The sequence below is a fragment of the Pelophylax lessonae genome (genome assembly GCF_965119305.1).
Source record: "Pelophylax lessonae genome assembly, chromosome: 3".
Classification (NCBI taxonomy): domain Eukaryota; kingdom Metazoa; phylum Chordata; class Amphibia; order Anura; family Ranidae; genus Pelophylax; species Pelophylax lessonae.
The window spans coordinates 406,256,511-406,280,896 of NC_138770.1; the positions used below are offsets into that span (position 1 = coordinate 406,256,511).

At 44.9% G+C, this 24,386-nt stretch overlaps 1 protein-coding gene across 1 annotated transcript in view; it reads left to right on the forward strand.

Annotated features, from left to right (window-relative positions):
- Window positions 1–24,386, forward strand: part of RWDD1 (RWD domain containing 1) — a 58,057-nt gene that overhangs the window by 13,079 nt on the left and 20,592 nt on the right. The window contains exons 2-4 of the mRNA XM_082252601.1: window positions 2,500–2,565; window positions 14,891–15,021; window positions 21,244–21,387. Coding sequence (XP_082108727.1) covers window positions 2,500–2,565; window positions 14,891–15,021; window positions 21,244–21,387 — 341 coding nt within the window. The remainder of the gene's footprint in view (window positions 1–2,499; window positions 2,566–14,890; window positions 15,022–21,243; window positions 21,388–24,386) is intronic.

Sequence of the window (24,386 nt, forward strand, 5' to 3'; positions counted from 1 at the left end):
GCTGGATGCAGACATGATCATCTGTCGCTAACCACAGGCAATCGCTAGCTGTGCGAATAGTCATGAATAACTGCGGCCACCTTCAGCCTGTCGTTACATTGTATGGGCTGAGCTGCTACAGTCCTTTGAACATGCCTGTAATTCCAACTGCAGAAACCTGTTATACTTACCTGCTCTGTGTAATGGTTTTGCATGGAGCAGCCCAGATCCTCTTCTTTTTGGAAGAAGGGGAGGGCAAGAAGGAAGCACGACTTAAGTGTAGTATAACGAGGATTTATGACCTTCGTTTAGATAAAGAGCCTGCTAGACTCTGAGGATAGCTGCCGCCATATATTGAACTTTTATTAATGGACCATTATTGTATGGACTTGATTACTTATTGATACCTTATTCAATTGTTTTTGCAATAGTGAATAACCACTGCGTCAGATATATTGTGTGCCTCTTCTTTTTGGATCTCCTGCTGAGTTCCCCCAGAAGCATGCCTATGTATAAAAAGTTCTGAACGAATGTGACAAATACCCGCACAGCTCCAAGGAAACTTGCCGTATTTTGTTTTATATAACAATCTTGTACTAAAAAATCTAGTGGACAAAAAGTATTTTTTTTTTTTTTCCTGATTGAGGTGTTTAAAAAGAAAAAGACCTCATTATGGCCCCAAGATGGAGCTTGTGATCATACACAATAGTTCTGTAACACAGAATGTTACACTTTTTGCTGGAGCTGTGTAGATGTGTGTCACATGCATTCAGCAATACATTATATGTAGACTCTTTGAGCCCATTCACATTAGCGTGACTTGTCAGACGACTTGTCAGCCTGACAAGTCGCGGTATGTCGCGGTCCATTGATTAGCACAGGACCCGTTCTAATAGGAGCGACACAAGTCGCTCCGACTTAGAAAAAGGGTCCTGTACTACTTTGGGGCGACCTCGGAGCGACTTGCATAGACTTCCATTATGTGAAGTCTCTGCAAGTCGCGCCAAAGTCGCGGTGCACGTGACTTCACAGGTCGCCACCCAAAGTCGTGTCGCGCTAGTCTGAATGGGCTCTTAAAGTGATTGTAAAGGAATAATGTTTATTTAAAAAAAATAAAAAAAATACCAAACATCATAGTTACCTGCTCTGTTAAGAGCTGGTTCACACTACCACTACCAGAAAGTCGCCCCGTGACTTGAAGAGACTTGTTTGGAGACTTGTTTGGAGACTTGTTTGGAGACTTGTGCACTACTTTGAAGAGACAGGCGACTTTGTCTGTGGGGAATGCCTGGCTAATCTCTTTCTTCTTCCTGGAAAGTCTGATAACAAGTCGTGTCAATTAAGATAAGGAGGCAACTCCCATTGAAGTATATGGGACAGTCGGATCACAGGTCTCCTCAAAGTAGTACAGGACCCTTTTCTGAAGTCGGAGCGACTTCAGTAGTGCCAATTAAGACGGCACTGATTGATTAACATTGCTTTTGTTATGTCAAGCTACCTGGGGCAACACAGGTTGCCTCACAAGTCGCGCTAGTGTGAATGGGCTCTTAGTGGTTTTGCACAGTGGCCCCAATCCTCTTCTCAGGTCCCTCGCTGGTACTCCGGCCCCTCCCTCCTGCCGAGAGACCACATAGCAAGCCGCTTGCTGTGGGGGCACTTGTGTGCTCGCTCCCGATCCGGCTTTCTGCATCCATAAGACGCAGAAAGTGGCTCAGCCCCTCCAGCTGCTCCCGCCTCACTGGCTGTGATTGACAACAGCGGGAGTCAAGGGCTAATGCTGCTGCATCTCAGCCAATCAGAAGGGAGTGACTCGGTCTCGTGCACATCTCTGGATTGAGATTGGGCTTAAAGCGGTTGTAAACCACTGCTTTTTTTTTTTACCTGCAAGGAAAAGCCACAATGTGCTAGTATGCATTGCATACTAGCACATTATGTTAAACTTACCTGAAAACAAAACATTCCAGCAATGTGATGCCATCGCTGAAGGCAGCATCCATCTCTACCAGGTCTTCCTTTCCGGGTTCGCGGCTTCTGCTCTGTGACTGGCCAGAGTTGCGATGACTTCAATCCGCGTGCGGTAACTGCCAGTCACTGCACACTGCTCTGAAGAAACGGCACGGGTAGCCATTCCTTCAGAGCACATGCGCCAGTGACGTAACTGGCTGCTAGCTCAGTAAATATCTTCTAAACGGTGCATGTTTAGGAGATATTTACACTACCTATAGGTAAACCTTAATATAGGCTTGCCTATAGGTAAAACTTAAATATGGAGGATTACTTCATCTTTAAGTATGTATTGGGGGGCTGAGGGGAGAGCTGCACACTGAAGGTTTTTTTTACCTTCATGCATTCATTGAATTCATGAAGGTAAAAAAACTTTAGCCTTTACAACCACTTTAAATATATTGATAGGTTACTGTAATGAAGACAATCATCCCTCAAGCTGTATATTACAGCCTTTTGCTGCGGCAAGCTTTATGTTACTATACATTAACATCAGCAAATTTTATTTTGTTACAGTTCTAGCTACATCTCCAGCAAGTTTCTCTATCACTGTGTCATCTGAAGCAGAAGAAGAAGAAGAAAGTAAGTTATAAGAATGTATAAATGTGTGTTTTTTTAATTACACTGGTAGTTTTTCTCTGTGTCTGTGAACAGGTTAAAATAGTCAGGTCAGTTAGCAATAGCTTTATATGGCTAACGACTACAATTTAGGTAGTATAAAACTGCAAGCTTTCACTTGTTTTTTTCCAGCAAGTGTAATGTACTATTTTAATGCATCAAAAAAGGCGTAAAATTCTGCACTATCTTCCAGACTCTAAAAAAACAGTATGAAGAGGATTACTGTATAGTGGGATTCATTAACCGCTTGCCAAACCCATGGCAGTGCATTTACTGCAGCAGGTCGGCTCATACAGGCACAATCACGTACCTGTAGGTCAGGGCTCGCAGATTAAGAAGACTGCTGCCATTCACAGCAGCACAAGCAAATCAATCGGTCCGAGTCAACCATTTATAGCCAACACCCAGTAAATGACAGAAGAGAGCCCTGTGTCTGTAAACACAGGGCTTTTTTCGCACAGCAGCGATGTGCTGTTTTTTATCCGCCACATGGTTTAGTAAAACACCTCGCAGTAAACACACTAAACATTGTTAGTTACTGTTATATTCTCCGTGTTGTGAGAGACACAGGACTCTGGTCTGGAACAACGGATGTTTATTCAGGACTCACTGTACAGCATTACAGGACAGCTCTGCATATCAATACATCTCTACATGTGTCTAAAGATGGCCACTCTGCCCCTTGACCCTTGTCATCACTCCTGGGTGGAGCCAGCCTTAAAGTGACAGTACATGTGAAACCCTTCAGGTAGAACACCTTCCATCCATACCTAAAAAAAAAAAAAAACAACAAACCAAGAACAGGCATAAAACAGTAACTCATAATTGTCCAATACAGTCCTCCAACTCAGGAGATTTACATGGTTTCTTCCACGTCCGGATGTGAGAACAACTTCCAGGGACGCTCCGGGGAGAAAATGGCAGCGGATCACTTTCGGCGGGCTCGTCGAAAGTCTCGTAACCGGTCTTGCAGCTGAAACCGGTCAGGAGGGCGACAGTGTCGTTGAGGACGGGCACCCAGCGACTCGGGTCCGCCAAAATCTCATCCATTTTGCGTTGCCAAATGGCTGGGGCAGAGGCTACCCCAAACACCATCCGATTGTATTCATACAGTCCCTTGTGAGTGTTGATTGTTAGAAACTTGCGGGACGAAGGGTGGACCTCAAACTGTAAATAAGCTTGCCTGAGATCAAGCTTGGTGAACTTTTGACCTCCTGCAAGAGAGGCAAAAATATCATCTACTCTGGGTAGGGGATAGGGGATACTGGTCTATCTCCAGTTGAGAATTTAGTGCCATGCGGAAATCGCCCCAAATGCGTAAGTCCCCATTCGCTTTCTTTACTGGTACAACTGGTGATGCCCACTCGCTGTGCTCTACCTTTGAGATGACACCTTGTTCCTCCAGCCGGCTTAGTTCAGCTTCCACACCTGCTCGGAGTGCAAAAGGTACCGTCCGAGCTTTGAAGAACCTAGGCTGGGCATTGGGTTTCAACCTGAGTCTCACACAGTCATGCTTTATTTTTCCCAAATGGTGATCAAAGACTTGTGGGAATCGCTGTTTCAGGGATTCCACCCATCCCTCGTTATCTCTTGATGGGATGGTCACAGTGTTGCAGGGGTTAATGGCGATGTCTGGCATGCCAAAGTGAGCAATGCAGTCTCTCCCAAAAAGAGGGGGTCCCCCATGTTCTAGGATATACAATGGCATTCTTTTCGTCTGACCCTTGTAGGATACCTGTACTTTCACGTACCCCAGTGGGTGGAGTATCTGCTTTGAGTATGTCTGCAGTTTGATTGGTGTTGGACGGACAGTTGTAGGGATCAGAAGTTTTCTCCATTGTTTCTGGGTGATAACTGAAACTGCTGCTCCTGTGTCTACATCCATCTTGAGTTTCTTTCCTTCCACGGTTACCTCTACAGTCATTGCTGAGGGTGCTGAATGCATATGATGTATGTCCAATCTGTGGAGCACTTCCTCATCCTCTGATTCAGATGACGATGTATATCTTCCCACCATGTATGCCTTTGTCCTGGTGTTCAGAGGTTGTTTATTTCGCACCTTCTTACTACCACAATTATGACAGAGCTGATCCTTAAACCGGCAGACTTTGTGATCATGGTCTGTATTCCCACAACGGTAGCAAGCTGATGTCCGGGTTGGTGAGGTTCTATATTTACCGTTAGCTGCAGTTTGCTTGACTGCTGTTCTGAAAACTTCCTCTTTAACCTCTCCCCTTCTACTCTGGGGGTTCAATGCCTCTGTATCTTTCACAGCCATTTCCATCACTGAAGCTATCTCAATTGCCTTTGTAAGGGTAAGGTCTTTCTCTGTTAACAGTCTCTTTTGGCTAGACTCACTATTCAGTCCCATGACAAACTTATCCCTCAGTGCAGTTGGTCAGTACTCCCCAAAAGAACAGGTTGAGGCTAGTCTGAGAAGGGCGAGCACATAAGCCTTAATATCTTCACCTGGCTGCTGCTGCCGCTGATAAAACCTGAATCTTTCTGCAATCTCTAGTGGTTTAGGCTGGAAGTGATTCCCTAACAGTGTCAGGAGCTCTGCCAAAGTCTTAGTTGCTGGTTTTTCAGGGAAAAGGAGATCCCTAAGAGTGTCATATGTCCTAGCACCAACCAGTGTCAGAAATACTGCTACTTGCCTGTCGCCTGGGATGGCATTTGCACAGAAATATTGTTCTAGTCTTTCAATCCAGGAAATCCACGTTGTCTGTTCGCCATCAAATTCACTTAATGTCCCGATCAATTACATTTTCCTGCTGGGCTCTGTGGGTGTTTGTATTCCTGACAATCCAGAGTTTTTTTTCTCCTTTCCTTTCTCACACGGATAGTAACCTTGTAAATCCCATCCTTGTCGCCACTGTTATATTCTCCGTGTTGTGAGAGACACAGGACTCTGGTCTGGAACAACGGATGTTTATTCAGGACTCACTGTACAGCATTACAGGACAGCTCTGCATATCAATACATCTCTACATGTGTCTAAAGATGGCCACTCTGCCCCTTGACCCTTGTCATCACTCCTGGGTGGAGCCAGCCTTAAAGTGACAGTACATGTGAAACCCTTCAGGTATAACAGTTACATTGATCCTCCTAAATGGCAACCCCTTACTAGCCAGTGCCATTAGTACAGTGACAGTGAACACTGATTACTGTATTAGTGTCAGATTGCCCACCGCAGTCCCACTATAATAAGTCACTGATCGCCGCCATTACTAATATAAAAAAGAAAAATAATTGAAAATGCTAGTATTCATTCCATAGTTTGTAGACACTATAGCTTTTACTCAAACCAATCACAATATCTCTATTGAGATTTTTTTACCAAAGGCCTTCAGCAGAATATATACACTGCTCCAAAAAATTAAAGGAACACTTTGAAAACACATCAGATCTCAATGGGGGAAAATATCATGCTGGATATCTATACTGATATGGACTGGGTAATGTGTTAGGAATGAAATTATGCCACATCGTTTGATGGAAATGAACATTATCAACCTACAGAGGGCTGAATTCAATGACACCCTGAAAATCAAAGTGAAAAAATGAAGCAGCCATTTTGCTGAAATTCTTTGCAGCAACTCAAAATGGTACTCAGTAGTTTGTATGGCCCCCACGTGCTTGTATGCATGCCTGACAACAGGACATGCTCCTAATAAGACCACGGATGGTATCCTGGGGTATTTCCTCCCGGATCTGGACCAGAGCATCACTGAGCTCCTGAACAGACTGCGGTGCAACCTGGTGGCATTGGATGGACCAACATAATGTCCTAGAGATGTTCTATTTGAATTAATTGAACATGGGGGCCATTCAATGGTATCAATTCCTTCATCCTAAGGGAACTGGCTTCATACTCTCACCACATGAGGCTGGGCATTGTCATGCACTAGGAGGAACCCTGGTCTCACTGCACCAGCATAGGGTCTGACAATGGGTCCAATGATTTTATCCCGATACCTATTAGTAGTCAGGGTGCCATTGTCTAGCCTCTAGAGGCATGGATATGCCTCCCCAAAACTCATGAAGTCTGTTTCTGATTGTTTGGTCAGACATTCACACCAGTGGCCTACCGGAGGTAATTTTGTAGGGCTCTGGCAGTGCTCATCCTGTTCCTCCTTGCACAAAGGAGCAGATACCGGTCCTGTTGAAGGGTTAGGGACCTTCTACAGCCTTGTCCAGCTCTCCTAGAGTAACTACCTTTTTGTCCTGGAATCTCCTCCATGCTCTTGAGACTCTGCTGGGTGACACAGCAAACCGTCTGGCATTGGGACGTTTTGATGTGCCATCTTAGAGGAGTTGGACTGCCTGTGCCACCTCTATAGGGTCCAGGTATCTCCTCATGTTACCAATAGGGACACTAACCCTAGCTAAAGGCAAAACTAGTGAAAAACAGTCAGAAAAGATACTTTAGGGGAAAAAAAATGTGTGGCCTCCACCTGTAAAACCATTCCTGTTTTGAGGTCATCTCATTGTTTCCCATCTAGTGCACCTGTTGTTAATTTAATTAACTCCCAAAGCAGCTGAAACTGATTAACTACCCTCTCTGCTACCTTAGGCCCCTTTCACACACTCCGTCCGTTTTTCTCAGCGGGGGATCGAGCCGCCGATCCCCCGCTGAGCAGCAGGAGGACAGCTGTGTCTCCGCGCTGTGTGCGGAGACACAGCTGACAGTTCCCCATGCATCTCTATGGGGGAGATCGGATGTCAACGGACCTTCAGTCCGTTCTCACCCGATCCCATCCGATCCGATCCGCTGGACGGATGGAAAATAGGGTTTCCATCCGTCCAGATTTGACGGATCGGATCGGTCGGATGTCAGCGGACATGTCTCCGCTGACATCCGATGCCCCATAGGAATGCATGGGGGGACCGTTCAGATCCGCCAAAAAAACGGACAGGCGGATCTGAACGGTCCGCCTGTGTGAAAGGGGCCAAACTGACCAGATCAATACCCCAGGAGTTTAATTGACTTGATGCTATACTCTCATTAAAGTGATCTTTTAATTTTTTTGAGCAGTGTATTTTGGCCTAAATTTTTAAAGAAATTAGATTTTTTAAATGTTTTTATTGGATATGTTTTATAGTACAAAGTAGGAAATATTATTTCTCTAGCGCTCATTGACAGACGTAGTCCTCGGTGATACACCACCTTCGGGTTATGTTGCCTCCACAGGAGCAGGACTAGACAGGAAATTAAAAAGCTCTGGCCACACCCTAGGGGCAGTCCCAGAGGGTATATCCTCTCTCTCTCTGCCTCAGCAAATCAGTTATTTTCTGTCTAGTTAGGAGTAAGGACCTAGACACCTTGCTGGGATCTTAGGTCCTGGCAAGAATTTTTTCTTAAAGGATTTTTTTAGACAGCTTTTTTCTCCAGTGTTCCTGTGAGATCTTCAAGCAAGAAAGCTGAACTGGGCGACGGGCTGGATGTTGAGATCCAGTGGTCACCCCAGTTCAGCCTACGAGCGCGTGCAGGCCATAGCTCCGCGCTGGGTCGGCCGCGACAAAGTCCCATTAAAGGACTGTCCACGCGAGTTAAACGTCTCGCTGAAACGCCAAAGACCATGAGTCACGGCGTCCGTATCGGTCGACAGCCCTCCCGCCCCGGTGGAGAGGGGTACTGTCAGGAGTTGGTGCCCGCCTGGTTCCGGTATGGTGAGTAGTATGTTCCCCCTTTCCCCCTGACGGGTTTTGTGGTGAATGCGGGCCCCTCTCTGTATGGTAAGATAGAGTCCCTTTCTATCCTACAACATGACACAGATCCTCCTACTTTGAGTGTGATTTTATGTGTGCAAAAAGCCAGGAGGCTTGGTTTGGGAGCTAACAATCTAATTGTATACATGTTTTAAAGATGTAATCTGTGGCATTCTGGGAATCTTATGGGTTAAGTATAAGCTACCTACCAGTCAGAAGCCACGGACATGTAGACTGCCTTCCAAATCAGATCTCCAGCTATTAGCAGGCCTCCCGAACGGCCATGCGGTCCGCCAGGGCCGGTACCGCCAACCACGCCATATCCCCATGCAGAGAGAGTGTTGTGTGCCCTGCAGCACACCGCTATTCAGTATAGGCCGCCGCCATTTTTTTTGCTGGATCGCACGAGCCGCCATTTTGGCGTAGCCTCGTGTCTCCAGCATGGGGGCGGCCATGTTTGAGGTGATCCTACACCTCGTGGAGCTTGGGGGAGGCGCCGGAAGGCGTGCAGAGGGGCGGAGCCGCCTCCTTTCTTCCTGGGCAGCCAGCCAAAAGACTTCCTGTTTGTCAAGACAGCGCTGTAAGCTGTTGCAGTTTAACTCTGAGCATCAAGTGGTGAGCCTGGGGGTCTATCTCTCTCTCTCTCTCTCTCGATCGATAGGGATCCCTAGCAGGTAACACTAAGGGGCTTTTTGTGGCGCTGGGGGTCAGAAAAGAAGAAAAAAAAAAAAAAAAGTTTTTTTCTTTACTTTTGAATTATATTATCCAGGAAGTAACTGGAGTTATTATGGACCCTGCCACACATATTCCCCCACCTGTTTCCCTCGAGGGGGCCTCGGGACCCGCCGGTGCACAGAGTATAGTCATTTACAGCAATTTTGGAGTCTATGGTGGCTCGGGTGGAGGCGGCCTGTCAGGGACGGGGGTCAAGGAAGCGACCCCCGCCTACCCCTATACTATCTGACACCTCTGACTCAGATTCAGAGATGGTCACGGCAGTTGCAGGTTCCTCTGCAAGGGCTGGTATCCCAGGTAAAGCCCCCTCAGACAGTGAGGAGGACGCTTCTTCTCTTGCTATAAATTCAGGAAGAAGCATTGGTGGACGCACTAGTTGTGGCAGTGCAAGAAACCTTAAAACTTGAGGCTTTACCGGCAGAGGCAACTGAAACAGAGAGGCCTTTTGGGACTAATAAGCCCATCAAGACGGCGAAGGCTTTTCCTGTACCTAAATGTTTTGGTAATCAGATTAAAGGAGAATGGGAGCATTCTAAACGTACCTTTACTATTTCCAAGCGTATTGCTAGACGCTATCCGTTTGAGGAATCCATCATTAAGAAATGGACGGTACCACCAGTCGTGGATCCGCCTATTTCCAGGCTGAATAAAGCCACGGTTATTCCAGTGGAGGACACTTCGTCCTTTAAGGATCCGGTGGATCGAAAGATAGAAGCAGAGTCCCGCACTATCTTTTCTCTGATAGGGTCAGCATTTAGACCAGTAATTGTTATTGGTCTAGTTTCCCAGACACTTACGGAATGGGCGAAAATGGTACGCCAAGATCTTAGGGGAAAAGATATTCCCCAGGAGACATCTGATTTGATGGAACAGATCATACAAGGGCTACCGTTTATCTGTGACGCAGCCTTGGACACTACTCCCTTGTTAGGGCATGCATCTAAGTTAGCAGTGATCCTCAGACGTGTGCTGTGGTTAAAATGCTGGTCAGCTGACCTAGGTTCCAAAAAGACCTTGACCAATCTCCCTTTTCAGGGGAATCGTCTATTTGGGGCCAACCTAGATGAAATCATTAAGGATGCCACTGGGGGCAAGAGCACTTTTTTGCCACAGGCTGCAAAAGCTAAGGGACCTCGCAACAAGCGAGGACTTTTCTTTACCGCCCATAAAGGGCGCCCAGCTGGTACTCCCAGGAAAGGCAAGACTCCTCCAGGAGGGTTCAAGAAGGGGTGGTCGGACAAGCAGAGGACCAACCCAGCCAAACCCGAAGTAAAGGAGTACACAGCCTGAAGGTGCGCCCCCACCCGGTTTCAGGGTGGGGGGACGTTTTCACCGGTATTCAGGACATTAGATCGAGCATCAACCACTACTACCGGTGCGATTCTTCCCTTCCAACATTTAAGTACCACAGGAAGCGGTAGTTACCGTTCCCTGAATAGATCTTTTCCTTTACCTTTTCCTAAGATTAGTCCCGATACCTCACAGGAATCGGATCTGGTTGACCAGATAGGCCAAGCAGCCTCTAGTCGGGTGACTTCGGTCCCTGAGGTTCAACCAGAAAAGATCACCTTTCCTGATAACTATCAGGTATCTGATAAATGTGTGGAAACAGAAAACGACCAGACTTTCTCGGATGGTCGGGGCCAGATAGCTCTAGGGACGCCTGGTTCAGATCCAATCAGCGCCAGTGGTCCTAGAAATTCTAGGCTGGCCTCCTCAAGCCGGCCTGGCCGACTTGGACATGCTAGTCACAGACGTTCCGTGGGAACTTCGTCTCAGGGAGTGTCTGTGGTCTCAAGGACCAATTTACCTTCGTGCTTTACAGTCGCTGGTTTTAATGGCCTGGCCATTGAGACCCAAGTACTGAAGGACAGAGGTTTGTCTACTTCAGTCATTCCTACCCTTATTAAAGCAAGGAAAGCGACTTCCAGCGAAGTCTATTATCACACATGGAAGACTTATATTGCGTGGTGCGAATCTTTAGGATTTCCTCCACGTACCTATTCGGTGTCTCGAATATTGGCCTTTTTGCAACAAGGGGTTGAGCAGAAGCTAGCCTTGAGCACCATCAAGGGTCAAGTTTCAGCATTAGCAATCTTCTTTCAGAAGCCTTTAGCTACCAAATCCTTGGTGCGGAATTTCACCAGGGGGTGCGGCACCTGGCTCCTCCAGTCCGCGCGCCCTTACCGCCTTGGGATCTTAATTTGGTTTTGTCGGTTCTACAGAAACCTCCCTTTGAAAACATCAGGGAGATTCCCTTGCTTACTTTATCCCAGAAGGTGGCCTTCTTGGTGGCTATTACTTCTGCTCGCAGGGTGTCAGAACTGGCTGCATTATCATGCCAGTCCCCATACCTAGTGATTCATAGGGATAAAGGTAGTACTTCATCCTAAGCCATCTTTTCTTCCTAAGGTGGTTTCAGATTTTCATCTGAATGAAGATATTGTACTACCTTCCTTGTGTCCTCAGCCCAAGCATCATCGGGAACATGCGTTGCATTCCTTAGATGTGGTTCGGGCAATCAGGGTATACCTGAAAGCTACGGAATCATTCCGTAAGACGGATTCACTTTTTGTGATCACGGATGGCCCCAGAAAGGGTTTGCCTGCATCTGCCGCGACCATTGCCAAATGGATTAGACAAACGGTGGTACAGGCTTATTCTATTAAGGGTCAGAGTCCTCCGTTCCCTGTTAGGGCGCACTCCACTCGAGCGCTCAGTACTTCCTGGGCCTTTCGCCATCAGGCGTCAGTGGTCCAGGTATGTAAGGCGGCCACCTGGTCGTCAGTACATACCTTTACAAAATTCTATAAAATTGATGTGACGGCATCGGCGGATGCCTCATTTGGCCGCAAGGTTTTGCAGGCCGCAATTTGAGGAGACCGGTGGTCTACCTCGAGGGTTTTTTTCTGTTTGAAAAAAAAAAAAAAAAAAAAATTTGTTTTCTCTTTTTTTGTTGAGTCTCATCATTAAGGATGAGCATTGTAAACTTCTAGTTGGCACCGGTTGGGCCTTCTAGATTGGGATTTGATTTCCATTTTCCCACCCCTCAGTTGTGATACTGCTTTGGGACGTCCCGAAGGTGGTGTATCACCGAGGACTACGTCTGTCAATGAGCGCTAGAGAAAAATGGATTTTTGTAAAATCTTACCGTAAAATCCTTTTCTCTTAGCTCATTGACAGACGTAGTCCCCGCCCCTCTGTTTTTTTGAGTTGGGTTAAAATCTCTAAAGACTGCTTTTTCACATAACTGATTTGCTGAGGCAGAGAGAGAGAGAGGATATACCCTCTGGGACTGCCCCTAGGGTGTGGCCAGAGCTTTTTAATTTCCTGTCTAGTCCTGCTCCTGTGGAGGCAACATAACCCGAAGGTGGTGTATCACCGAGGACTACGTCTGTCAATGAGCTAAGAGAAAAGGATTTTACGGTAAGATTTTACAAAAATCCATTTTTTTTTTTTTTTTCTAAATTATGGGGAGGTTTTTTCAGTTAAATCGCAAAAAAAATAGAAAACCCAGTGGTGATCAAATACCACCAAAAGAAAAACCTATTTGTGTGAAAATAATTATATACATTTTGTTTGCATACAGCATTTCATGACTGCGCAATTAATAGTTAAAGTAGCACAGTGCTGAATAGCAAAAAATGTCCTGGTCCTGAAAGGGGGTTAAAACCTTCCGAGGCTCAAGTGGCTAGATTAGGGGTCTTCAAACTATTGCCCTCCAGTTGTTCTGGATCTACAATTCCCATCATGCCTAGTCATGTCAGTGAATGTCAGAGTTTTACAATGCCTCATGGGATGTGTAGTTACGCAACAGCTGGAGGGCCGTAGTTTGAGGATCCCTGGGCTAGATTCACATCTATTCGGTTGATGCAGTTTTCCTGCACGTTTGCAGTGCGTTTGAACCTGTGTTTTTTTTTTTTTTTTCTTTTCTTTTTCTCCATAAATAAAAAAACGGAATAGGCAGTTGTTAACCACTTTACGTCTGCCTGCAGTAATATCACTGCGGCAAAGTGGCTCATTATCGCCTGACGACGTAGTACTACGTCGTCAGACACTCCCCTTTCTCGGCGGTGCGCTCCCGCTGTATTCAGTCACAGCGGGAGTCGGGCCAGGGGAGGAGCAGCGGCCATTGCCACTGCTCTTCCCCGATCGTCAGGGATCTAGTGTGGAGATCCGCCTGCTTGTGTAAACAGAGCGGGCGGATCTTCTAAGTGACAGGCAGGGTCAGATTGCAGGGTTCAGCATAGCTGAACCCTGGATCTGTCCTTGTGTCACATAGTCTCCTCCCCCCCACACACATCAGTAAGCACCAGGCATACATTAACCCCTCCCTCTCCAATAAAATTAACCCCTTCCCTGCCAGTGTCATTTTTACAGTAACGGTGCATATATATAGCACTGATTACTGCAGTAATGTCACTGGTACCCCCAAAAGTGTCAAAAATGTCAGTCAAGGGTCCGATCTGTCCGCCGCAATGTCGCAGTCCCGCAAAAAAAATCGCAGATCGCCGCCATTACGCGTTATAAAAAAAAAAAACCACCAAAAATGACAGAAATCTTTCCCTTTGTTAGTAAACGCAATAACTTTTGCGCAAACCAATCAAAATACGCTTATTGTGAATTTTTTTTGCAAACATAGGTAGCAGAAAACAAATTGGCCAAAAATTTTAAAAAATTTTGATTTTTACATTTTTTGGGGGGGAATTTCATATAAAAAAATGTGAAAAATATTGTTGTTTTTTCAAAATTTACGCTTTTTTTTTTTTTTTTTTTTTTGTTTATAGCGCAAAAAGTAAAAATTGCACAGGTGATCAAATACCACCAAAAGAAAGCTCTGTTTGTGGGGAAAAAGGACATAAATTTCGTTTGGGTATGGCGTCGCACGACCGCGCAATTGTCAGTTAAAGTCGCACAGCGCCGAATCGCAAAAAGTGGCCCAGACGTAAGACAGCAAAATCCTCTAGTGGTAAAGTGGTTAAGGAGCGAACGGTCGCCTTAACAACCGATGAGTCATAGGCTGTCAAAGGGCTTCCCTGAATGTAAAGTAAAGAAATGGCCGCAATAAAACAATCAGGAGGGAAAAAAAAACGGGGTTGGGTCATCCAACCCCCCCCCCCCCCCTCCCAATGTACACCATGCCCTTAGGGTTGGGTATGGATTTTCAGGGGAACCTTACACCAAACCGAGCATGCAGCCTGGCAGGTCAGAAAAGAGAGGAGACAAGTGAGCGCCCCACAGTTTATGGAGGAAAGAAAACCAACAAAATGCATGTAAAAACTCATCTAAAACGCAACACTTGCGTTTTTGGTGCGTGTCCATTGAAGTCTGTTACACGCAAAACTCTTATCTGATGCAGGAAAAAAGCCCCTGACCCTTTCCAGAAACGCAGTGGCTGATAAACACATAAATGTGAATGTGTACTATAGGAAACAATGTTAAATGGACTGTAGTTCGTTTCTGTAAACTGCAAAACACACTAAAAATTGCAGGTTTTTCAAAGGTTTGGCTGGAAATACTTGATTAACCTAAGTCCTTCAGTATCCCTAACAGGTTGCTTTTAAAGCAATTACACTCAGTGGCAGCATTTGTAATGAGTTTCATTCATTGGATAAGGTCACTGTTTTTTTAGACTTTTAACCTCTTCCTCTGCAGTCATAAAATATAAAATTCTAGGAGCACATGGTAACCAAAATGTGTACTTCATATTCTGTGCACTAGAATTTGTTCATTAACGTTTGGAGCTATATGTTACACACAGTGTTCCTTCTGATAAATCCCTAGTATACAGTGTTTTGATTATTAATTGTTCTAATATATGCTGGATTTTTTGTCTTTACAGATGTGGTGGTAACACTTAAATTTACATATGTAGAAACTTATCCAGATGAAGCTCCTCTTTATGAAATCATTTCCCAAGAAAATCTTGAGGATATCGATAGTTCTGGACTACTGGCTTTATTGCAAGAACAGGCAAGTCTTTTAGATGTATAGACCCGTGCATTCTCAATATGAACCACTATGGGAATATTTAAACCCTATTATATATACTCGCTTTGATGTGGCATGAATGCACATTTTATTTTATACATGGATGAAGTCTCATTAAACAGTCAGTTCACTCAAAACAGTGTTTTGTAGATTGACACCGTGCCTGAGGAAGAGACCTGAGCTGTCCCAGAAGCTTGCAGTTTTTAATCTCTTTGGCCAGCAATCCATATCATTTAATGCTATTCATTCTCACTTTCTCTCATTATTTTAGTCTACCTAAAAGTAAGTAATCAGTTAAAGGTGATGTCCAAAGGTTTTCTACATTTCTTGAAGACTCAGCTGGTGAGATATCATTGCCACAACCTACTCTGGGTTTTTAGGTGTTTCCACCTACCTTTAAGATATTTCTACTACTCCTACTCCATTCTCTGTCATATTTAATAAACTAAAAATCTCAGGGATAATGAGCTCTCCTTGTAGTCTTTGGAAATCAAATGAAAAATCTCACCACTAGAGCCCCTGAGGGCAAGAGAAAAAAATGTTAGAGGTTTTATCTCTCTAGCATCTATTAGATACTGAAATATCTATTTTGTCTCTTTTTATTTGTCTTTCAGGCCCCCAAAATGCATTTATTCTTATTTTACTCTAGGTAAAACCCTGTGTTCTCCTCTGTCCTGTCATGCTCCCCCCACCTATCTGTCCTCCCTCACTACTGGGGCTGTGGAAAATTGTAACTACTCAGGCCGCAGGTGGGGGCGGGGGTGCGGATCGTGCAGAGGGGGGGGGGGGTTCCTGTCACTCCTAGGGCCCCCTTCCTGTCGATCCCTTCCAGGAGGTTGGGGGGGTCCCTACAAGGGTCCTCAGTAGCTCTGCAGGCTGCATGGGGGTTCATTTTCTTGTAGCCCATGTGCTCTGCAAGATTCGGCAGCCATGTTGTTACACCCGGTGGCCATTTTGCTGTGGATTTCTAATAGGAATCACTGGCAGCCATGTTTTGGGAGTTCCTGGAGGCGTTTTTCTGGTGGAACCCCTCCCTGTACCTTAGTACTGCTCCTCAGATCTTTCTTTCTGGATCGAGATTGTTGCAGACACGTGCTGTGCAGAGGTTCTGGGCCTCCTGGTGCATTTTTGGTGTAGAGTGGTGAGTCTGGGAGGTCTCGCGCTCTCTCTCTCTCTCTCTCTGCTGGGGGTCTTCAGTGCACTCTGCCTGACCTCTTGGGAGTGTTGTCGTGCGGTGGGACGTGTATATGTATGTATGTGTGTGTGTGTGTATATATATATATTAGGGCTGAAACAATTAATCGATTATAATCGTCAACTAATCGATTATGAAAATAGTTGTCAACTATTTTTGTAATCGATTAATTGTCAGCCGATTAGTTGTCCTTCATACAGAATGCATTATTTGTTTACATATCAGAAAATACAGTGCAACACACATACAGCTCAGTAAACCATCCATACATGTCAGTAGATGACAGAGAACTTGTGAATGTGTGAGGAGCAATGCCTCATGGGAAATGTAGTCCTGGGCAAGAGAAGGAACCAAGTGATTCTAAAGGCAGAGTTTTTTTTACCTTGCTATAGGGACACTCTGTACAGTACTATACTTTGCTGCTTCCTATAGGGCACAGGTGTCAAACACAAGGCCCGCGGGCCAAATCCGGCCCTCCAGGCCATTTTATGTGGCCCTCACACCTCTCCTGTAGCTGCAGGAGAGCTCCAGTCCTCCTCTAGACCTTATACTTTCTGCTTTCCAGCAATGCCTCCAGCTTCTTCCCAGCAGCAGCACAAGGTAAGGGAGGTGCACTGTGATGTAAGGGAGGGTGGGGGACTCCACTTCTGATGGTGGAGAGGCTCTTGACATCTTATGTAAGGTTAGGGGATGCTCGACATCTAGTCTTACAGATACAATCGGCCCTTTTGAGGGCAATCATAATGCTGATGCGGCCCGCGATTAAAATGAGTTTGACACCCCTGCTATAGGGGCACTTTGAAGGCAGAAGGGGCTGGAAGTGCCATGGGGGGGGGGGGGGGAGGCAGAAGAGGAGAATCAGTGCTGCTCTGTGAAAAATCATTACACAGAGAGGATAAGTATGACAAGAGTGTTGTTAAAAAGAAAAGAATCCAACGTTTACGATCACTGTAAGGGCTCTGTGCTGGGAAGATCAGCATCTGAACCCAGAGAAGGTGGAGGCCGATAGACTAGAGGTGATATAAGGCATTACAATTACATTTAAAGTAAAAGTTTATTAGTATTGTGCATTATACTGTATTTAAAATTATTATATCCATGAAAAAAAAAAGTCTCCGCTGTTAGTACTACTTTAATATATAAATGTTATTTTCCCCCCTCCACCCTTCATATACCTTCATGTCTGACTCCCAGTTAAAATATCCTGCATATCCAACTTCTGAGCATATTTTTTTTATATACATACACATGAAAAAAAAAGCATTCTGCTGCTACTAAAGGTCTTCTGCTTCCCATACATGTATTGGATTTTTGGACAAAAATATTTGCATCTATATTTGTTCAAAAATGATTTGTATATTTGTTGAATGGACGAGTGTTGTTTGAAAATTCCACTTGCTTTTAACAATAAATTTTAAAATGAATAAGACTTCTGAGCAAAAACCACATACACTATTTGAAGATTTGTTTGATCGAGAAGTTTTCTATTCTGCTCCTTCAAATTTTCCTGTCACTGTGGTTGACATAGGGACACCAATATACACTAATGGTTAGAAAAATCGGATGAATGTTTTTAAACATTTTCTAAAAAAAATGTAGTTTGTGTATTACCAGCATAAGTGACAGCAGGCACAGGGAGCTTGTATCAAACTACCTGACTATTAATAAGGAAGTCTATCATAAATATTATATACGAATCCGGTCTGAAAATTTGCAAAACAGTGTTTTAGGTCTTTTAAAAATATTGATCTCGGAGTCTGATATGTACCACATTTAAACCTCTAATAATACATATATCTGTTTCAGAGTGGATTAAATATCCAATTATATAGCTGGATAGTTATATTTACCACTACATATAGATATTCAAGAATATTAACTAAATTATACACTTTTTTTTTTTTTTAGGTTTTTATCCGATTAGTCGATTAATCGAAGCAATAATCGGCCAACTAATCGATTATGAAAATAATCGTTAGTTGCAGCCCTAATATATATATATATATATATATATATATATATATATATATATATATATATATAGAAAATGTTTTTCTTTCTGAACTTTTTGCAGATGGGTTCCCCATGCAGAACATGGGTCCCCCACTGACCCCCCTCAAGGAAGCCGCAGGGCCCTCCGGCTCCCAACTGTCCATAGATGCACTTTCGGCGGTCCTGGTATCGTTTGTGTCCTGAGTGGAGGTAGCTTTTAAAAGGCGAGGTGCCAAAAAAAGCCCTCCACCTACCCCTGCCTCATCTGAGCAAGGTCAGGGACTGATGATGTCGTCATTCGAGGAGGTCCCCTTCGCTCAATTCCACACAAGAATCCTCCAGAAGGAAATCCTTCTCAAATGGAACAAAAAAGAACAAAAAATCCAAATTCCCTGGACAATCAGATCCAGCTGAGCCAGGTGACCAGGGAGTCCTTGATCTGGTGGCTTCGGTCCCCGATGTTCAAACAAGGGAAATCCTTCCTTCCTATATATTGGACAATTGTCACCACGGATGCCAGTCTGTCCGGGTGGGAAGGAGTTCTTGGCAGGTTTTCTGCTCAAGGAGTCTGGTCCCTGGAAGAATTCAGGTTATCGATAAATGTACTGGAGCTGAGAGCGATCAGGCTTTGCCTAGTCCGCTGAACCGATTACCGGGGTTGTCCAGTGCGTATTCAATGGGACAATGGCACGGCCGTGGCTTATGTCAATCACCAAGGGGCAACAAAAGTGTCCTTGCTGCCTTGGAAGTGGCAGGCATTCTTCGATAGGTGGAACGCTTTGTTCCAGCTCTCTCCGCTGTGCACATTCCAGGAGTGGAAAATTGGCAGGTGGATTTCCTCAGTCGACAGACCTTGGATCAAGGGGAATGGTCTCTCCATCCGGAGGCGTTCCAGCAGTTGTGCCTTTGTTGGGGCACTCCAGATGTAGATCTGTTGGCGTCTCGGATCAACAGAAAAGTGCAAAGGTTTGTGGCCCGCTCTCGGGACCCTCTGGCAGATACCACGGACACGCTGGTGGCCCTGTGGGGTCAGTATCAGCTGATGTATGCCTTTCCTCCTCTCAAATTGCTGCCTAGACTTCTTCGCAGGATCGAGGCAGAAGGGATTCTGGTCATTCCTGTGGCTCCGGACTGGGCTCACCGAGCTCGGTACGCCGACCTGGTTAGGCTAGTTGCAGATGCTCCTTTGAGTCTTCCTCTCAGAGAGGATCTACTGTATCAAGGGCCAATCTTCCCTCCTGCTTTACAGTCGCTGGCTTTGACAGCTTGGCTGTTGAAAGCCAGGTGCTGAAGGACAGGGGTTTGTCTGCTTAAGTGATTCCTACTCTGCTTAAAGCAAGAAAAGCTACTTCTAGGAAGATCTATCATCGTACCTGGAAGTCGTATATTGCGTGGTGTGAGTCTCTTGGGGTACCCCCTCGCTCTTACTCGGTGGCTCGTATCTTGGCTTTCCTTCAGCGGGGAGTTGATCAAAAGTTAGCCTTGAGTACTCAAGGGTCAGGTTTCGGCCTTGACAGCTTTCTTCCCAAGGCCACTGGCCGCCCATTCCCTGGTGCTTAGCTTTATCCAGGAGGTGCGACACTTGGCGCCTCTGGTGTGACCTCCGCTGGGACCTTAATTTGGTGCTGTCGGTTCTCCAGAAACCTCCCTTTGAAAATATTCGGGAGATTCCTCTGCTTACCCTATCCCAGAAGGTGGCCTTCTTGGTGTCTATTACTTCTGCGCGCAGGGTGTCGGAACTGGCAGCATTGTCCTGTCGTTCTCCTTACCTGGTGGTTCAAAGGGATAAAGTGGCACTTCGTCCGGATCCGTCCTTCCTTCCAAAGGTGGTTTCCAGTTTTCACTTAAATGAGGACATTGTGTTACCCTCTTTGTGTCCTAAGCCTAAACATCCTAAGGAAATTGCATTCCATACCTTGGATCTGGTTCGGGCACTCAGGGTGTACTTGGCGACTACTGAGTCTTTTCGAAAGTCAGATTCACTCTTTGTACTCACGGATGGCCCAAAGAAAGGGCTGCCGGTGTCTGCTGCGACTATTTCCAAGTGGATCAGACAGACAGGCTTATTCAATTAAGGATCAGGCGCATTCTACTCGGGTGCTTAGTGCTTCCTGGGCTTTTCGCCATCAGGCATCTGTGCTTCAGGATTGCAAGGCGGCTACCTGGTCGTCTGTTCAAACTTTTACAAAGTTTTGCAAGGTGGATGTGCTGGCATCTGCTGATGCCTCTTTTGGCCGCAGAGTTTTGCAGGCTGCTGTTTAAGTGTGTTTTCAGTCTCCCTTGAGGGTGTTTAATGTTTTTCAGGTGGCTCTCATCTTGTTCTGATGAGTCCTATGTTGCCTGTTGTTTTGCCTTGGGGAATGATTTCTGCTGTTCCCACCCCTCATTTTTTATGACACTGCTTTGGGACGTCCCTGCAGATATGAAGATCAGAGACTGCGTCCTTCAATGAACGATGGAAAAAAATTTGATTTTTGTCTCACCGTTAAATCCTTTTCTCTGAGTTCATTGACGGACGCAGTACCCGTCCCTCTATTTGAGTTGGGTTGGTATTATTTTCTCTGACACTGATTTGATACAAAACTATAGCAGGGAGAGAGAGTATACCCCCTGAAACTGCCCATAGGCCTAGCCAGGACTTTTTTCTGCCTAGTGTCCTACTTCTGTAGGGGGCAGTATAACCCTGCTGATATGAATATCAGAGACTGCGTCCATCAATGAACTCAGAGAAAAGGATTTTACGGTAAGTTCTTACAAAAATTCAATTTTTTTTTTCTTGCCTGGAAAATTGCACACATAGGAATCCAGCAAGTCATGATTCACAAACTGTATTATTTGTTACAACAAAAGTATTAGATAAACATCTGTAAAAATGTTTGGATGTGTATTTTTTGCTCAGCAATTTATTTATTTTTTGTTATTGACTTAATTTATTTAGGTGTTCAAAGAAACCTTTATAATTAAGTTGCTGTCATAAATGTAATGATATTTAAATTGTATTCGCTGTCTAATTCTAGGCTCAGGAGAATCTAGGAATGGTGATGATTTTCACCCTAGTATCTGCCGTTCAAGATAGACTTAATGGAATAGTAGACGAAATAAAAACTAGAAGAGAAGAGGAAAAATTAGAAAAGGAAAAAGAGGCAGAGGAAGCAGAGAAGGTAAGTTTTGATAAGAATGGGCATTCTGAAGTGTAAAGGTACGGAATAACAACTCCTCAAGCTCCATCGGTTTAAGGACCTGTGTCAACGGGCTATTGTCTTGTGTGGATGGCCATCAGTTTGGGGTGCTTCTGAGAATATTCAGAATTTGCACTTTACTTGCAGCTGACAACCATTTGACCTGCATTTAACCTGCTTCAAACACGTTTTCGTTCCAATAGAACGCTCTGTCAGGCTGTTGTGTGCTCAGTAGACCATGTGCTGTACTTAAAGTGGGACTAAAGCCCCGTACACACGTACCGATGGTCGGCATACAAATGTTCCTCTTTTCTCCCCGGGATGTCGGTGTCTGCTGAAAAGTGCAAAGACAGCACAAGGACAGCACAAGAATTTTGTCCGCCGACTGCAGAAGTGATGTCATGTAATGGTTAACTTTCCCTGTGTTTTCTATTTTCTGAGCATGCCCAGTCTTGCAAATCTGCGGTCTGTCGGCCGAATTGTGTACTGACAGGCGAACAATCGTCCGTTCTGGTGTCGGCATACAAAAATTTTCATGTTTGCAAGAAAGACTTTTGTCCGCGGATTGTGCGCAGACATCTGTCGGAGGCACCATACTAACACGCGTACAATCGGCAGATCCTTCGTCCACCGACGTTTGTATGCCGACGATCGGTACGTGTGTACGGGCCTTTAAGGCACAAATATTTGCCTTTGCACTAGAGCTGCACGATTAATTGTTAAAAAATCGCGATCTCGATTGACCCCCCCTGACGATCTTAAAACTGCATGTCCTCGATTCTTACTGAGCCGTTTTCTGCTCACTCACAGCTGTTAAAAAAAAAAAAAAAAAAAGTCTTCAGCAAATGTTTATCAACATTGTTAAAGCTGCTAGATAAGTATAAACAAAATGCTTTACAATATATCTTTCGTTCTTTTAGAGCAAAGGAATGAACTTCCGGCTGTAAGGGAGAGCAGTTTAACCTCTTAAAGTATTTTTTGCTAGAAAATTACTTAGAACTCCCAAACATTATATATATTTTTTTAGCAGAGACTCTAGAGAATAAAATGGCGATCATTGCAATCTTTTATGTCACACGGTATTTGTGCAGAAGTCTTTCAAACGCAGTTTTTGTGGGAAAAAATACAAGTTAGTCCAATTGTTTTTTTATATAATGTAAAAGATGATGTTGCGCCGAGAATCGTGAGAGAATCGTGATCTTTATTCTAAGCAAAAAAATTGTGATTCTCATTTTAGCCAGAATCGTGCAGCTCTACTTTGCACCAATGATTTCACATTTACATCTTTCAGGAGACGGCATCCTTTCCTTGGCTTTTTCGGGCTGCTGGGTATTTGACCTTTTTAATTGGTCAGTGTGGGATGGCATAACTCATGCACAGTTTATTCATCCTGGCACACAGGCACCGTGCCAAGAATGTATCCGGTGTCCAGTATAAAGAAGGACAGACAGCTGCATTCATTTTATCGCAGAAGAAACAAAGCAGGTCTCTTCTGAGATAAAAAGCTGCAATTTTTTTAAAGCAGAGCTTGAAGCAAAACTTGTTGGTTTTTTTTTTTGTTTTTTTTTTTTGTTTTTTTTTTTTTAAATTTTGGATAAGTTATAACACGTCAAATTTTTTTCCTCCACTTCCTACCCAATAGCCAAAACAGTAAGCGAAAGGAAATCCCTTTAAAGTGAGGGAATCCCTGGTTGTCCCCAAGGTCACCAGAATTAGGGTCCTCATTGGGAGATTTGCCCTTTCTTCTTGTTTAGACGACATCCCAAAATTTGGGATTTACTTTCACTTTCTGGTTCAAACATTTTATTGGAGAACAAAGTGAACAGGTAACAACAATTGGTAAACAGAGTGACAAGATAAAAGCCAGATGCACTTAACAAGACAACGGCTACAATAACCATGGGTCAAACTTAGGAGTAGGTGGATAAGAGGCAACCAGGGGGGCTGTGGCCAGGACTCTGCGACCAGCGTAGCCAACCCATAGGCACCCCATAAAGGGAACACTCTGTGCCCAGGTGGGGAGGCGCGGCCAAGCAGCAGACGAAGCAAGGGTGAACAAAGCCCAGTAGCTCAGTAGCACGTGAGAAGAAATAAATGGGTGCGATAATCCACATGGTAATGCAACTAGAAGGGGGAAACAGAGGATACAATAAGTAAAACCAGGAAAAGCAGGCCAAACCAGGGAGCCTGCGGGGTGCACTCTGTAGTTCATGACAGGCTCAAACAGGTGTATTGTTGGTGTACTTTCACTTTCTATGATAATGGTAAACTGGAGAGAGGGCAAATCTCCCTGATAGGGGCACAGACAGTAGTGATAACCTGACAGGTGTACTAAACTCTCTCTGCTCTGTCAAAAACTGAAGAAAATAGTTTTGCCTTTATGTATACTTTAACCTTTTTGTTTTGCTTTAACCACTTCCAGACCGCCTGCCGCATGTATATTGCGGCAGGGGGGCCCGGCTGCACAAAATCACATACATGTACGTGATTTCGTGCATGAGATCTGCGGCGCACATGTGCTGCCGGAGCCCCGCACCCTCTGTGATTGGACACAGCGGGAGTCAATCAGCAGGTCGTCGAGGAGAGGCAGAATGGCAGTCTGTCTATGTAGGTAGACCATCGTTCTGACACAGAGAAAAATGGAGATCTTGTGTTTCTGTTAAGCACAGATCCCTGTTCTCTTCTAGTGCATCTATTCCCCCCACAGTTAGAAAGCTCTCCCTAGGAGTACACTTAAATTTATTGTAAAGTCCTGTTTTTTTTTTTTTTTTTTCCAATAAAAATATTAAACATGTTATACTTCCCTGCTCTGTTGCAGTGGCAGCCTGGATCCTCCTCTTCTTGGGTCCCTCTTCTGTAAACCTGGCCCCTTGGTCCTGTTGCGTGCCCCCACAGCAAGCAGCTTGCTACGGGGGCACCCGAGCTGAGACCCTCTCTCCCCTGATTGGCTGGCTGACTTGACAGCAGCTGTAGGGGTTCTC